General features: G+C 41.3%; 1 protein-coding gene across 2 annotated transcripts in view; it reads right to left on the reverse strand.

Annotated features, from left to right (window-relative positions):
* Positions 1 to 7654: 7654 nt before the first annotated feature.
* The window catches only part of LOC121861417 (ras-related and estrogen-regulated growth inhibitor-like protein), a 12507-nt gene continuing 6312 nt past the window's right edge, over positions 7655 to 13849 (reverse strand). Inside the window, exons 2-4 of one of the 2 annotated variants that reach the window (XM_042359119.1) lie at positions 9694 to 9763; positions 9376 to 9554; positions 7655 to 9211 (exon numbers count right to left, since the gene is read on the reverse strand). In XM_042359119.1, coding sequence (XP_042215053.1) covers positions 8825 to 9211; positions 9376 to 9554; positions 9694 to 9763 — 636 coding nt within the window. In that variant the 3' untranslated portion in view covers positions 7655 to 8824. Of the gene's footprint in view, positions 9212 to 9375; positions 9555 to 9693; positions 10108 to 13849 lie in introns of those variants that run through there. The other variant, XM_042359120.1, reaches the window with a different exon arrangement.

A 13849-nucleotide genomic window follows, 5' to 3' on the forward strand; every position in this document is an offset into this window, starting at 1 on the left:
TCACCACACACCACCCACCTTCCATCATCACCATCACCACCCACCTTCCATCATCACCACACACCACCACCTTCCATCATCACCACACACCACCCTTCCATCATCACCACACACCACCCTTTCATCATCACCACACACCACCCTTCCATCATCACACACCACCACCCTTCCATCATCACCACACACCACCTTCCATCATCACCACACACACCCACCTTCCATCATCACCACACACCACCCACCTTCCATCATCACCACCAACACCTTCCATCATCTACACACACCACACACCTGTACTGTATCTTTCTCTATATATTTTACCTGTACATTTATTCCTCAGTATATAAAATGAGAAAAAAATATGTCTTGTGTCTCCACCTAACACCACATACATCTGAGAGTAACAAGACCATTCAACATTCTTAATCTTCTGTTGACAAATTCCAAACAGCCTTTACGACGTGTATACCATGATATTATTACTACTACCTCTCAAACCAGTCTGTTAATAACCTTTTAAGTATCTCAACCAACACAACGCCGTCAATAACTTTCCACCAATACTCTCAATATTGGCGGGGTAAGGAAGCCTGATTACTAGTCGACTGATATACCGTGACTTCACTTGCACCGTAATGAACTAGCAGAAACACTAGCTAGAGAGAGTGAGGTAAGAGGAGTGAGGCAAGGAAGGGTGGTGGTAAGGGAGTAAGGAGGGAAGGAAGGAGAAGAGGAAGAGGGGATTTGTGTTTCGGGGCTTGTGAAATGTGTCAGAGGTGTTGATCTGGCGGGAAATTCTTGGCTACATAGTGACAGCTGGTGTTTAGAATATGTGGGTTTATGTACGTCTTTGTTGATGTTTGTAGAGGTGTTTATACATACATACATACATACACATACATACATACACATCGGGTCGAATTTTAATGGGCATAAAAATACAACCAGAGCCACACACACACACACACACACACACACACACACACACACACACACACACACACACACACACACACACACACACACACACACAGGGACATCTCGCTTTCTTCCCTCACCTTGGCCTGGCTGAAAGAGAGAGAAATAGAGAGAGAGAGAGTGAGAGAGAGAGAGGGTAAGGTGGGAAGTTGGAGGCCCAAGAGACGGAAATAGCCCCCTCCTAGCACTTCAGCCCCCTCCTAGCCCCCCAGAGAGACGGCGCCACCCAGCCTATACTACCTGAGTGGCAAGCGCTCACATAAATGACATGAAGAGTAGTCTACATCACCTCTTGATTACTGACCGTATGTCTGTCTGTCTCTCTGTCTGGGGGAGAGGAGGAGGGAAGAAGTCAGAGAGAGAGAGAGAGAGAGAGAGAGAGAGAGAGAGAGAGAGAGAGAGAGAGAGAGAGAGAGAGAGAGAGAGAGAGAGAGAGAGAGAGAGAGAGAGTCCCCAATTCCAACATTTCCGTAAAAAAAAAAAATAATTCTTCTCATCACGATCTCAGACACATTGGAAATAATTATTATAAAATCCCATAAAATCCCCCAAAATACCATAAAACTCCCCCAAATCCCCATAAAATCCCATAAACTCCTCCATTAACAAAAACAACAATAAATCAATATATCCAATTTATTTACCATAAGACAAAAGATCGGTAGAAATCTCGTATATTTCTTCAAGATGTTTTATACTGTGAGAGGACTTGCTATTACCGTATATATGTAAGTCCTTCAAGACCTCCTTTGTTGGGGGCGTAGGAACACATGTAGGTAATAGAGGTCCTTTGACATCCTGCAGTGTATGTGTGTGTGTGTGTGTGTGTGTGTGTGTGTGTGTGTGTGTGTGTGTGTGTGTGTGTGTGTGTGTGTGTGTGTGTGGTCATCAAGTTTTATCCCAAATATTTTTCTTTTGTCCAGACTTTTATTATTATGTTTTTGTGACTCTTCCTTATACGTCTTTACACATCCTTCTACATAGCCTAACCTAACCACACGTACACCATCAAGGGAGAGATTCATCCTGCTTCTGCTTCTGCTCCTGCTCCTAAGCACGTTCACCCGCGGCGTGCCATAATGACTGTCTCCTGGGAACCGGAAGGTCGTACACACACACACACACACACACACACACAAGGGGATATGGTGTTAGTGTGTCGTAGCAGCAGCCAGAAAGTCACGTTATACCCCGGAAAGCCAGTGTGGTGATGTGATGGTGGCCACGGCAGTGTTGAGGTTAGGGTTAGGTTAGTTGGAGACGGTGGTGTACTGCCTGGTCTTGTTCTGTACCCCAGCTAGAGTCTCCACGTGCCTGCTGTTGTTGTTGTACTGAAGGAATACGAAGGAGGAGGAGGAGAAGGAGAAATTTATGAAGGGAAATGAAAAACTAAAGGTGTGGAAAAATCGTCTATTAACAAAACATATTTTATATATAATGAGCCACTGGTGTGTGTGTGTGTGTGTGTGTGTGTGTGTGTGTGTGTGTGTGTGTGTGTGTGTGTGTGTGCCAGTGACCAGTACGTGACCCGGATATAGTAAGACAAACAAGGAACCTCGACTTGGGGAGGGGGGGGGGGAGGATTCTCTCTCACGTCACAAAAAATAATGAAGAATTTCGTAGTTTTAGTTTTTATTGAGTAGATATTTAACCCTTTGAGCCCTAAAGGGTTTAAATCATCATTCTCAAAAAGTTAAACCTTCATCGTTATAGGGTTAAATCATAATCTTCAAAGGGGTAAACCATCGTCTTTAAAGGGTTAAACGATCATCCCCAGAGTTAAACCATCGTTCTCAGGGTTAAACCACATCATTAATCAGCTGTCACCTCATGGGCAACATTAATGCCTTATCCTCAACCTCTCTTGTGTCTATATTCCCCCTTAAGGGTAAGTGTGAGAATGCACTTAAGTCCATCTTGACTAAATAGGTTCACTTAATAACAGTACTAGTTACCAGGAACACATTGAAAGCACATTGAAAAAAAAAATTATTCGATAGTCTGATTTCGACTCCTGTTGACTCAAGACCTCGATTCACTTTCCTCACCAGGTGACCTCATGACAAGACCCACACGGCGGTCGTCAGGTGTATAGGCTGGCAGCTTCAGTCTTTACCTAGGCTGCTGTTCACGTGTGTCTCATGGCATACAGACAGACAGACTTAGTATGAGTTAAATACAACATCTACGATACTTTTAGCACCTAAGAGATGTCACTATGTCATTCGCTTGTGCCAAATAATTCAGACATTATAGTTCGTTTCCTGGCACTGCTTGGCACTCAGATACTCAGAAACACTTGTTCTCTTTCTCGTTAAACAAATCTTAATAACTTTCCTCGAATATTGATCAAGTGTGAGAACAACAGATGGAATTTTAATATATAGAGAGATGGTTTGATGGTTATAGGTGCCAAGTTGTTGTAACCCTTGGCAGTAGTGTCTTCTCTGAACAGCTCCTGATGACTTGAGAGACAAGCAAAAAGGTGGTAAAAAAAAATCCCTCAGAGGTCTTGAAGCTCTTCCCTTATATTTAGAAACTGTCTGTTAACTATTATTGTTTATTATTATTACAGTTACTATAAAACTCTTTCATCATTATTCTTTCATCACGTTTTTGTTTTCTATCTAATATTTATCATTATTTTTATTATTATTATTATTATTATTGGATTTTTTTATTAAGATTTTTAATTTAGAACTGTCTGGGTGGCGGGGAGGAAGGTCAGCACTGGAGGGGAAGAATAACCTTTCCTACAATCTGAAGGTCTAGTTGTTGGTGTTAACAATATTTACCTGGAAAACCATTACCTGTGTTGCAAATATAACCTCTGCTTATACAACATCACCTTGAGGAAGAGGAGGAGTGAGACTCTTGTGTGTGTTGTGTCGAGAATGAACAAACAAACTCGGAGTCATTGACAAATTGTTGTGTGTACAGTCACTAAAAAACTACCTATACAAAATTGTGTTGAGATAATATGACACAACGGACGAAGGATTTTGACATCCCTACCGAGACAACAGGAGTCACAGTGTTCATTCTGGAATTCATCGATCACCCCGAGTATAGATAGTTTTTTTGGGGGGTGACTGTATTTACACCCGTGATTAATGTATAGAAGTATATTGAAAACTCATAAACCCCTGTGAAGTATGCGAAGGAAAGTGTTTTAAACCTTCGAGTACAATAGATTAAACTATCGATCTTAAAAGGGTTAAGCCATAGTCCTCAAAGGGTTAAACCATCGTCCTCAAAGGGTTAAACCGTAAGAAAAATATTAAACCCGATGTATTGTACAGTTTGGATGTTTGCTAAATCGTATTACTGGACGTTGAACTGAGTGATGGTCCTATAGTGAATCTCTCCACCTGTACGACGTTTCCGTATCTTCAGAGTTCATGAAATATTACCTGAGTTACTTGGCTTAGTTGGGGAGTGACAGATGATAGTGTATGACCACAGCCCCTAGGCCACCCGCACCTCCCTACCAAATTTCAGCTCACTGTCTTTAATACTGAGGAAATGAATAAGGAACATGTGTGTGTGTGTGTGTGTGTGTGTGTGTGTGTGTGTGTGTGTGTACGTGTGTGTGTGTGTGTTTTTGCATCCTGGAGGCTACGTGCTGCTGGCTGCCTCAGGTGGTGGGGAGCTGGGAGGTAATATAAAGTAAACACCAGGAAACTGAGACGCCATCACCAGCCTTCACTTGTTACTCTCCACACTGTTCTTCTTCTTCTTCTTCTACTCATTCCTTGTTCTTTTATTGTTTCTTGTTCTCTTCTACATTTTCCTGATTTCTCTCTCTCTCTCTCTCTCTCTCTCTCTCTCTCTCTCTCTCTCTCTTTGTTTCCTTTTCTTTCTTTTTCTAGCTTATTTTCTCTTGTTCTTCTTGTTCTTGTTCATCTTCTTTCATTATTATTTTTATTATCATCGTTGTTGTTGTTGTTGTTGTTGTTGTTGTTGTTGTTGTTGTTGTTGTTGTTGTTGTTGTTGTTGTTGTTGTTGTTGTTGTTGTTGTTGTTGCTGTTGTTGTTGTTGTTGTTGCTGTTGTGTTGTGTTGTTGTGTTGTTGTTGTTGTTGTTGTTGCTGTTTGTTTGTTGTTGTTGTTGTTGTTGTTGTTGTTGTTGTTGTTGTTGTTGTTGTTGCTGTTGTTGTTTTGTTGTTGTTGTTGTTGTTGTTGTTGTTGTTGTTGTTGTTGTTGTTGTTGTTGTTGTTGTTGTTGTTGTTGTTGTTGTTGTTGTTGTTGTTGTTGTTGTTGTTGTTGTTGTTGTTGTTGTTGTTGTTGTTGTTGCCTCTGCCAACTAAACATATCCTCGAAGATACAGAAGTGGCTTAATGAGCACCAGGTAGCTTGGGCACCCCCCTTAGTATATGTGTGTGTGTGTGTGTGTATGTGTATGTGTGTGTGTGTGTGTGTGTGTGTGTGTGTGTGTGTGTGTGTGTGTGTGTCTGTGTGTGTGTGTGTGTGTATACTGTTGTTTTGTAATCAATAAACCTAAACTTAAATGCCGTACAGTGTTACTTTTCCAAGACTCATTAACATACCTGTGTGTCACTCACCTTCGCTGTCTCAGGTAGAGAGTTGTTACCACAGACACCTGATGCTCTCTAGCTCAGTGTCTGTCCATCCCGTCTTTATAATATTGACTCAAACTTATTGTTTTAGTATAAGGTGTTGGTATAAGGTGTTGGTATAAGGCGTTGGTATAAAGTGTTGGTATAAGGTGTTGGTATAAGGTGTTGGTATAAGGTGTTGGTATAAGGTGTTGGTATAAGGTGTTGGTATAAGATGTTGGTATAAGGTGTTGGTATAAGGTGTTGGTATAAGGTGTTGGTATAAGGTGTTGGTATAAGGTGTTGGTATAAGGTGTTGGTATAAGGTGTTGGTATAAGGTGTTGGTATAAGATGTTAGTATAAGGTGTTGGCATAAGGTGTCGGTATAAGGTGTTGGTATAAGGTGTTGGTATAAGGTGTTGGTATAAGGTGTTAGTATAAGGTGTTGGTATAATGTGTTGGTATAAAGTGTTGGTATAAGGTTGTTGGTATAAGGTGTTGGTATAAGGTGTTGGTATAAGATGTTGGTATAAGGTGTTGGTATAAGGTGTTGGTATAAGGTGTTGGTATAAGGTGTTGGTATAAGGTGTTGGTATAAGGTGTTGGTATAAGGTGTTGGTATAAGGTGTTGGTATAAGATGTTAGTATAAGGTGTTGGCATAAGGTGTCGGTATAAGGTGTTGGTATAAGGTGTTGGTATAAGGTGTTGGTATAAGGTGTTAGTATAAGGTGTTGGTATAATGTGTTGGTATAAAGTGTTGGTATAAGGTGTTGGTATAAGGTGTCGGTATAAAGGTGTCATTGTTATAAGGTGTTGGTATATAAAGGTGTTGGTATAAAGGTGTTAGTATAAGGTGTTGGTATAAAGGTGTTGGTATAAGGTGTTGGTATAAAGGTGTCGGTATAAGGTGTCGGTATAAGGTGTCGGTATAAGGTGTCGGTATAAGGTGTTGGTATAAAGGTGTTGGTATAAGGTGTTGGTATAGGTGTTAGTATAAGGTGTTGGTATAAGGTGTTAGTATAAAGGTGTTGGTATAAGGTGTTGGTATAAGGTGTTGGTATATTACAGGTGTTAGTATAAGGTGTTGGTATAAGGTGTTGGTATAAGGTGTTGGTATAAGGTGTTGGTATAGTGTTGGTATAAGATGTTGGTATAAAGATTGTTGGTATAAGGTGTTGGTATAGGTGTTGGTATAAGGTGTTGAGCGCAGGTGTTGGTATAAAGGTGTTAGTATAAGGTGTTGGTATAAGGTGTTGGTATAAGGTGTTGGTATAAGGTGTTGGTATAAGGTGTTGGTATAAGGTGTTGGTATAAGGTGTTGGTATAAGGTGTTGGTATAAGGTGTTGGTATAAGGTGTTGGTATAAGGGGTATAAAGGTGTTGGTATAAAGTATAAGTGTTGGTATAAAATGTTGGTATAAGGTGTGTTGGTATAAGGTGTTGGTATAAGGTGTTGGTATAAGGTGTTGGTATAAGGTAAGGTGTTGGTATAAGGTGTTGGTATAAGGTGTTGGTATAAGGTGTTGGTATAAGGTGTTGGTATGGTGTTGGTATAAGGTGTTGGTATATGTTGGTATAGGTGTTGGTATAAGGTGTTAGTATAAGGTGTTAGTATAAGGTGTTGGTATAAGGTGTTGGTATAAGGTGTTAGTATAAGGTGTTGGTATAAGGTGTTGGTATAAGGTGTTGGTATAAGGTGTGTTGGTATAAGGTGTTGGTATAAGGTATGTTGGTATAAGGTGTTGGTATAAGGTGTTGGTATAAGGTGTTGGTATAAGGTGTCGGTATAAGGTGTTGACATAAGGTGTTGGTATAAGGTGTTGGTATAAGGTGTTAGTATAAGGTGTTGGTATAAGGTGTTAGTATAAGGTGTTGGTATAAGGTGTTGGTATAAGGTGTTAGTATAAGGTGTTGGTATAAGGTGTTGGTATCTTATTTCTTTTTATTATATTTCTTATCATATATTAATTCTTTTATAGTCAAAATTATCGTCAGTATATTATATAATTTCCTTGTCACTATTTCCACCATGAATTATATATATATATTATTTTACGTCATTGAGTAATTAATTCTGAGGGAAAAAAATAATTAAGAGGAATAAAGAAAGACTTGTCACTTATTTCATTTTGTACTTGATCAAATAAATTATAAAAAATACATTAAAGATAATTATACTAACATTAATATCACAGATTGAGGATGACAGACAGAGAGACAGACAGAGAGACAGAGAGACAGACAGACAATAAAAAACACAAGATATCTTCATTTATCTCGTAGTTGAGGGAGTTATATGTCTTCAGTAGCCACCAGCCATAAGTCTACACCAGTCTTGAACACTATCGCCTCCCCATTCCTCCTCACGTCTCTTCAAAATCGATTATTATTCTTATGTTTTGGGAAATTCTCTTGTTTCCTATGATTATTGAGGTGTCTTGGCTGAAATCTTGATAAAAAAAAAAAGTTCCAGCAGCGTTGAAGATTCAGGTGTGTCCAGGTGTGTGGTAGGTACACTAGAATGCCCTGTGTGTGTGTACAGTAGTCTCTTGTATTTCAATGACATTCTTGGAGGTCTAGATATATACAGTGTTCATAAATTCTCATACACGTCTTCAAATAGCCTTTTTTTTTTATTACAGTGATCCGGTTCTTGAGTAACACGACGAGAAACTTCATCACAGGGACCCGCGATGCTTCTTGGGTGTTTGTTTGCATGGGACGCCTTCACGAGCACTGATGTCAGGTTTGGTCATAACACTTTCTCCCTCTGATGTTTCTTGGTAGGTTCTGTATCTTCCAACATCTCTTAAAACATCTTCAGGTCTTTCTCGTTAATCTCCAACATTACGACGTCAAATCTCTAGCATAAAGACGTCACTTCTTCAACATTAAGACGTCATATCTCTAACATTTGTATTCATCTTCTCTCCATTATCTCCATCATTGTAGACTGAAGTATCGCCATTTCTATCTCGTTCGCCGTATTCAACAATGTTCAGTCTTAAAATACTCTTATGTTCACTATCGGTGCTGAACATCTTATTGATAAAAATTCTCCACATCTTACCGCCCATCACCGCGACGATGTGTGGCTTCATAAATAACAAAAATATCACAACGAAAACACAGAACAAAACATTAAGTTATAAATATTTGGTTGTATAAACACCTCAGCGCCCCCTTCAGGAACAGTGTTAAGGGCTCCATGAGGTCATCACTATGTATCTTTGGGCCAAGTCCTTGAGTTCACTTTGGGCTGAAGAAGCACCAGCTGTAGGAATCATTCAGATCTGTCGACTACATCTGACCAACTTGCTGCGTTCTTCTTTGTCGAGGACGATGAGTTCGGTGATGTGTTGTGGGGGTGGTGAGTGACGGCCGATCAGAGAACCCAACATTCTGGTGACGGAGAGCTTACGCTGTTTGGGGGACCCGTTGCTCAGGGTGTTCCCATTACTGCCGCCTCGGTGTGTCTTAACTTCTTTAAGGAAGTTGTCGAGGGCATCTGCTACAGGTGTACAGCTCTCGGCCGTGGAGACCTCGGAGAAGCGGGAGGCATGAGTGAGTGCCAGCGTTCTGGCCTCCACCTCCTCCACCTCCCGTAGGTGCCCCAGGTCACTCTTGTTACCCAGCATCAACACACTGGCAGACGACCGCCGCTCTGACAGCTCCTGAAGGAACAGACAAGAAGAGACAACATTAATAACTTGCACCTCAGTTATACATCAAACAACACAATATTAGCTGTCAATCTTGATACAAAGTTCATGACGTCAGCTGCTAGGAGTCAGTATATAACAGTAAATGACTTTATGGCTGTGTAGAAGATAATTACCTGCACTGTGTTGGCGGCCCAGGTGTACGACTGTTTGTCTGTGATGGCGTAAACCACGACGAAGGCTTCAGCCCACTGGAGGTGAGCGTCCGAGGACTGATCACAGCTGGCCCACGTGTCCATGATCTCCACGGATTGAGGAGCTCCATCCACCTGCAGCACACACTTGTACAGCATATCTGTAACAACAAGAACAAATTATTGGTACAAGTGTCAAGAAATCATAATTATACGGTTTAGTATGATGTGATTGTATTGACAAGTAAGAGGAAAACTATATTAATGCTTGAACACCTGGCCAGGAGACCGAGTCCTCACCTGTGTCTGATCTGTACTCCCCGATGAATCTCTTGGTGAGGTAGCGGACGGTGAGGGCTGACTTGCCCACCTGTCTGCTGCCCAACACAGCCACGCGCAGCGGACCGTTGTTGTTCTTATCCTCTGTCTTCATGATGCACTGTAGCGCTAACACTCAGCGCTCGACACACTGTTCACTGGTATGTCTTCACAATACAATGTGGAAGTTGACACTTTCCGGAAGTTAAATCACTATGACTCCTTCAGTTTCAACTTCGGAAAGTCACTAAATAATTCCTTTTCTACAAAAGAACTTTGAGTGGAGGTCCAGGGTTAGGTAGCGAGCAGAGGTGATGTGTACCGTGAGGGGTGATGCAGCTCTCCCTGGTGGGTGTGATGCTAGACTTGGTGCCTCAAGAGTAGTGACGTGATCACGCTCTTACCTCCCGGCTTTATAGCCTCCCTTGGGGTTGCCAATCCCCGGAGTCATCAACCTATCATTCCCTCACCACACTCATGATAATATCGTCCAGATTAATGAGTATTTAAGATGGATGATATATAGCAGTTTTTTTTGTTTTTTTACGAGCCAAACAAAAATATACTTCCTGTTATCTGTTAGTTTAAACTAGTTCACAGTTTGTGGCATTCGTGATGGGTGTGTGAGTGTGTGGCTCAGCCGGGCCAGCCTCCTACTTACCTCCACGGTGATATATTGCGCACATTATCAAGCACTCCTCCCTTCACCTCCCTCTCCACTCCTGACACAAGTTTTGTAGTGATCCATTTCCTGATTCTCAACAGTTGTGGGTGACGCTGCCTCGGTTACCATCTTGTATAACCTAACCTAACCTAACCCAACCCAACCTAACCAGCCAGTACAGTATTATCACGGTTCTGTCCGAGCTGACTTCATGTATCACCTCTCAGCTACCGCAAGGGGAGCATATGGCAAAACACTGTCAGCACCTAATACACTGCTTATGGAACAACACTCAACTCTGGTGACGCAAGGCTGGCAACATTACTACCTGGGGAAGTCAGCACCATCGCCACCACTACCACCATCAAAACCACTACCACCATCACCACCACCACCACCACCACCACCACCACCACCACCAGATATTATCCGCCCGTACATACAGCTCTTCTCTCTCTCTCTCTTCCGGTAGACTAACACCAACCATCTCTCTCTCTCTCTCTCTCTCTCTCTCTCTCTCTCTCATTCTCCATTCTCTCAATCATATTTCCCATTCCATATAACAACCTTATCGAATATCTCTAACACATTAATTAACTAACCTAACCTAACCTAACCTAACCTGACCTAACCTAACCTAGAACAATATCTCTCTTGTGTTACGCGCGCAGTGGTGAACATTCTATCCTCATATAGGTAAAATACATACACAAACCTTTCCCAGAACCCAATTCTCTTAACCCCCGTTCTGCCTGATTAGTCATCTCCTCCCCCTGCACCCTCTCCTCCCCCTCCCTCCCTCCCTCTCTTCCCCTCTACTCCCTCCCTCCCCTCCTCTCCTCCCCTCCCCTACTGACTGCTGTTATTACTCTGGGGAGGAATCCGCTTGTGTTTACCTCTACTCATGATTCATTCTCTTGTCCGGCTATGGGATGCATTTTTTTTCCTTTCGTTCTCAAATGTGGTGGTGAGGTGTGGTGGTGTGGTGAGGTGTGGTGGTGGTGTGGTGGTGAGAATGTGTGTGTGTGTGTAAGTGTAAGTATATGTGTGTGTGCATGTGTGTATTAGAGATGACAATAGCTATATCAGTAAGGAAATTAAGAAATAATTCAGCACTTTAAGACAGAACGGAAAAAAAAGATGGGACAGGGACTTGTTTATAAAGGTGTTGACAGAGAGAGTATCAGAATCCTTATACGGGAGACGGGGGTGATGTCTGCATCAGGAGGAGGAGGAGGGGGAGGAGGAAGATGGGTGTTGAGGGATGGGGTGAGTCGGAGGGGTGAGTAGGAGGGGTGAGTCAGGTCCTACGTATAGCCTGGTAGCAAGAGTACACCTCATTTGTGATACCTGGGAGGAGGAGGAGGAGGAGGAGGTGACAGCCGGTTATGTGAGAAGGAAGATGAATCACCTCTTTTTTCAGCAATTTCTTATAAGAAGGAAATTCTCGCCAGAACTGTGTCACGCCAGTAGGGAAGTCAGTCAAGTCCTCATCTATAAAGTGCTCTCTCATGGGATGCTCCTGTAGGGGAAAAAAATATCTTCTAGGGGAAAAAAATCATCTTCTAGGGGAAAATTTAGCTTGAATCTGCCATACTGAATCTGACAGTGGAACTCACCAACACGGCGGGGTTAATGGACTGTTTCACCAACACTGAGAGCCAGATCCCTTATCACCATTCCATTACACAATAACATTATACAAATCGATGGAATATAAACAAATGATAATATATATAACACTTAACAGATAACATTTAACAGATAACAAAAAACAACATCTCAAGGGCATAGACGTGACCTGTTTGCAAGTAATGGCGATTGAGTCATTTTCAGCAGCCAACAAGAAACACCAATCAATTATATTACTACATTCTCTGAGCATGAAAGGTAACTCTCGAATCTTTAATTACCTGGATGATGATAAGGCTGCTCTTGTTGGTCCAGGGATTGGGAGCTAGTGAAGGAAGAAGCTAATTGCCGATAATGAAAGATCCTATGGTGGGGAGGAGAAGACTGGAATGGTATACAGACGGATTTTTTTTCTTTTTCGGACTTAAAAATTACAGTTGCAATGTTGAAGATAATTGGTGAGTCTGTTGTGGTGTGTACGGGGGTAGCTTACCGGAGCGTGTTTTTGTTTCTCAGGGAGTGTTATACATACATACATACATACATACATACATACATACATACATACATACATATATACATACATTACATACTTACATTACATATATACACAACATACACGACACGACACGACACGACACGACACGATACTGGCTCCCGCGTTCACTCCATATTGTCGAGCCCCACAAAGCACACTGCCCAGGTCGCATCACTCTGTTACTTCTTCAGGAGTAACAGAAGAAATGTTTGACCTTAACTTATCCTTAAATCTTTTCGTTAAGTTGCCATAGAGTTCCACTGTCCACCGCTCTTTCTCTCAGCTTCCAGGCGTTTGGGGGTCAATATAATGCTATTCCTTTCTCTTCAAACTATAGAAACTAAATTATTCTTTCATATCTATAATTTATTAGCCTACTGCCCTAAACGTATATTGATCTTTTATTAATTATTTTCAAAGTTTGGGAATTATTAATAGTTTGTTATTTAGTATCTGAGTTTTTCTGTATTTTTCAAGATTTACGCATGGCTCTCTCTCTCTCTCTCTCTCTCTCTCTCTCTCTCTCTCTCTCTCTCTCTCACACATTTCGGTAAAACTTCTAATAATCTTCTTTTCTCGTTGGTCCAAATACACTCAAAAGCCTTCAACAAACTTTGATGTTTCGGTGAGCAGTTGTCCGACCTTCCCACGTGGGGATCTTCTTCTTCCTGCTCTTCCTCCTTCTGTTCTTCATCGTCTTCCTCCTCCCTCTTCACCTTCTCTTCCTCCTTCTCCTCCTCCAATCCGCAGCATCAATGTACTTACACGTAGTCCACACCTTAATGGCTCCCACAATATTACGTAAATTTCGTTTTTTGGAGGGAGGGGAATCCGTTAACACACTCTCCTAACAAACTGTACACCGAAAAGACATTGAAACTACACATTGGTTCTGTATGTGAGAGAGAGATATATGTCACCCCTTCTTATATGACATCCTAGATATTATTTTTAATTTGTCTACACAGTTACCTGGTGAATAGAGGTATTGTACATCTAACACAGTAACTAACTGAGCTGTATTGATGACCTGAACTATAATACCTTCAGTTCCGTCTCCCGTGTGCCATTATTTGCCTTTTGACGGTATTGTGTAATTGACGAGTTCCTCTCCTCCGTGATATTTTTGTATCTCGATAATTTTCAATGCTTACAAGAAGAGAGGGAATATTTTTATTTTTTGTATTTATTTTTTTATAGTGGAATATATTTTTATTTTTGTAGTTTTATTATTTTTTTATGGTGGAATATTAAGATAAAAATGTGTACGTGTTTTTTTTTTATTCTTTGTTTCTTCACTTTAT

The sequence above is a fragment of the Homarus americanus genome, unplaced genomic scaffold (assembly GCF_018991925.1).
Source record: "Homarus americanus isolate GMGI-L3 unplaced genomic scaffold, GMGI_Hamer_2.0 scaffold24260, whole genome shotgun sequence".
In the NCBI taxonomy this organism is placed as follows: Eukaryota; Metazoa; Arthropoda; class Malacostraca; order Decapoda; family Nephropidae; genus Homarus; species Homarus americanus.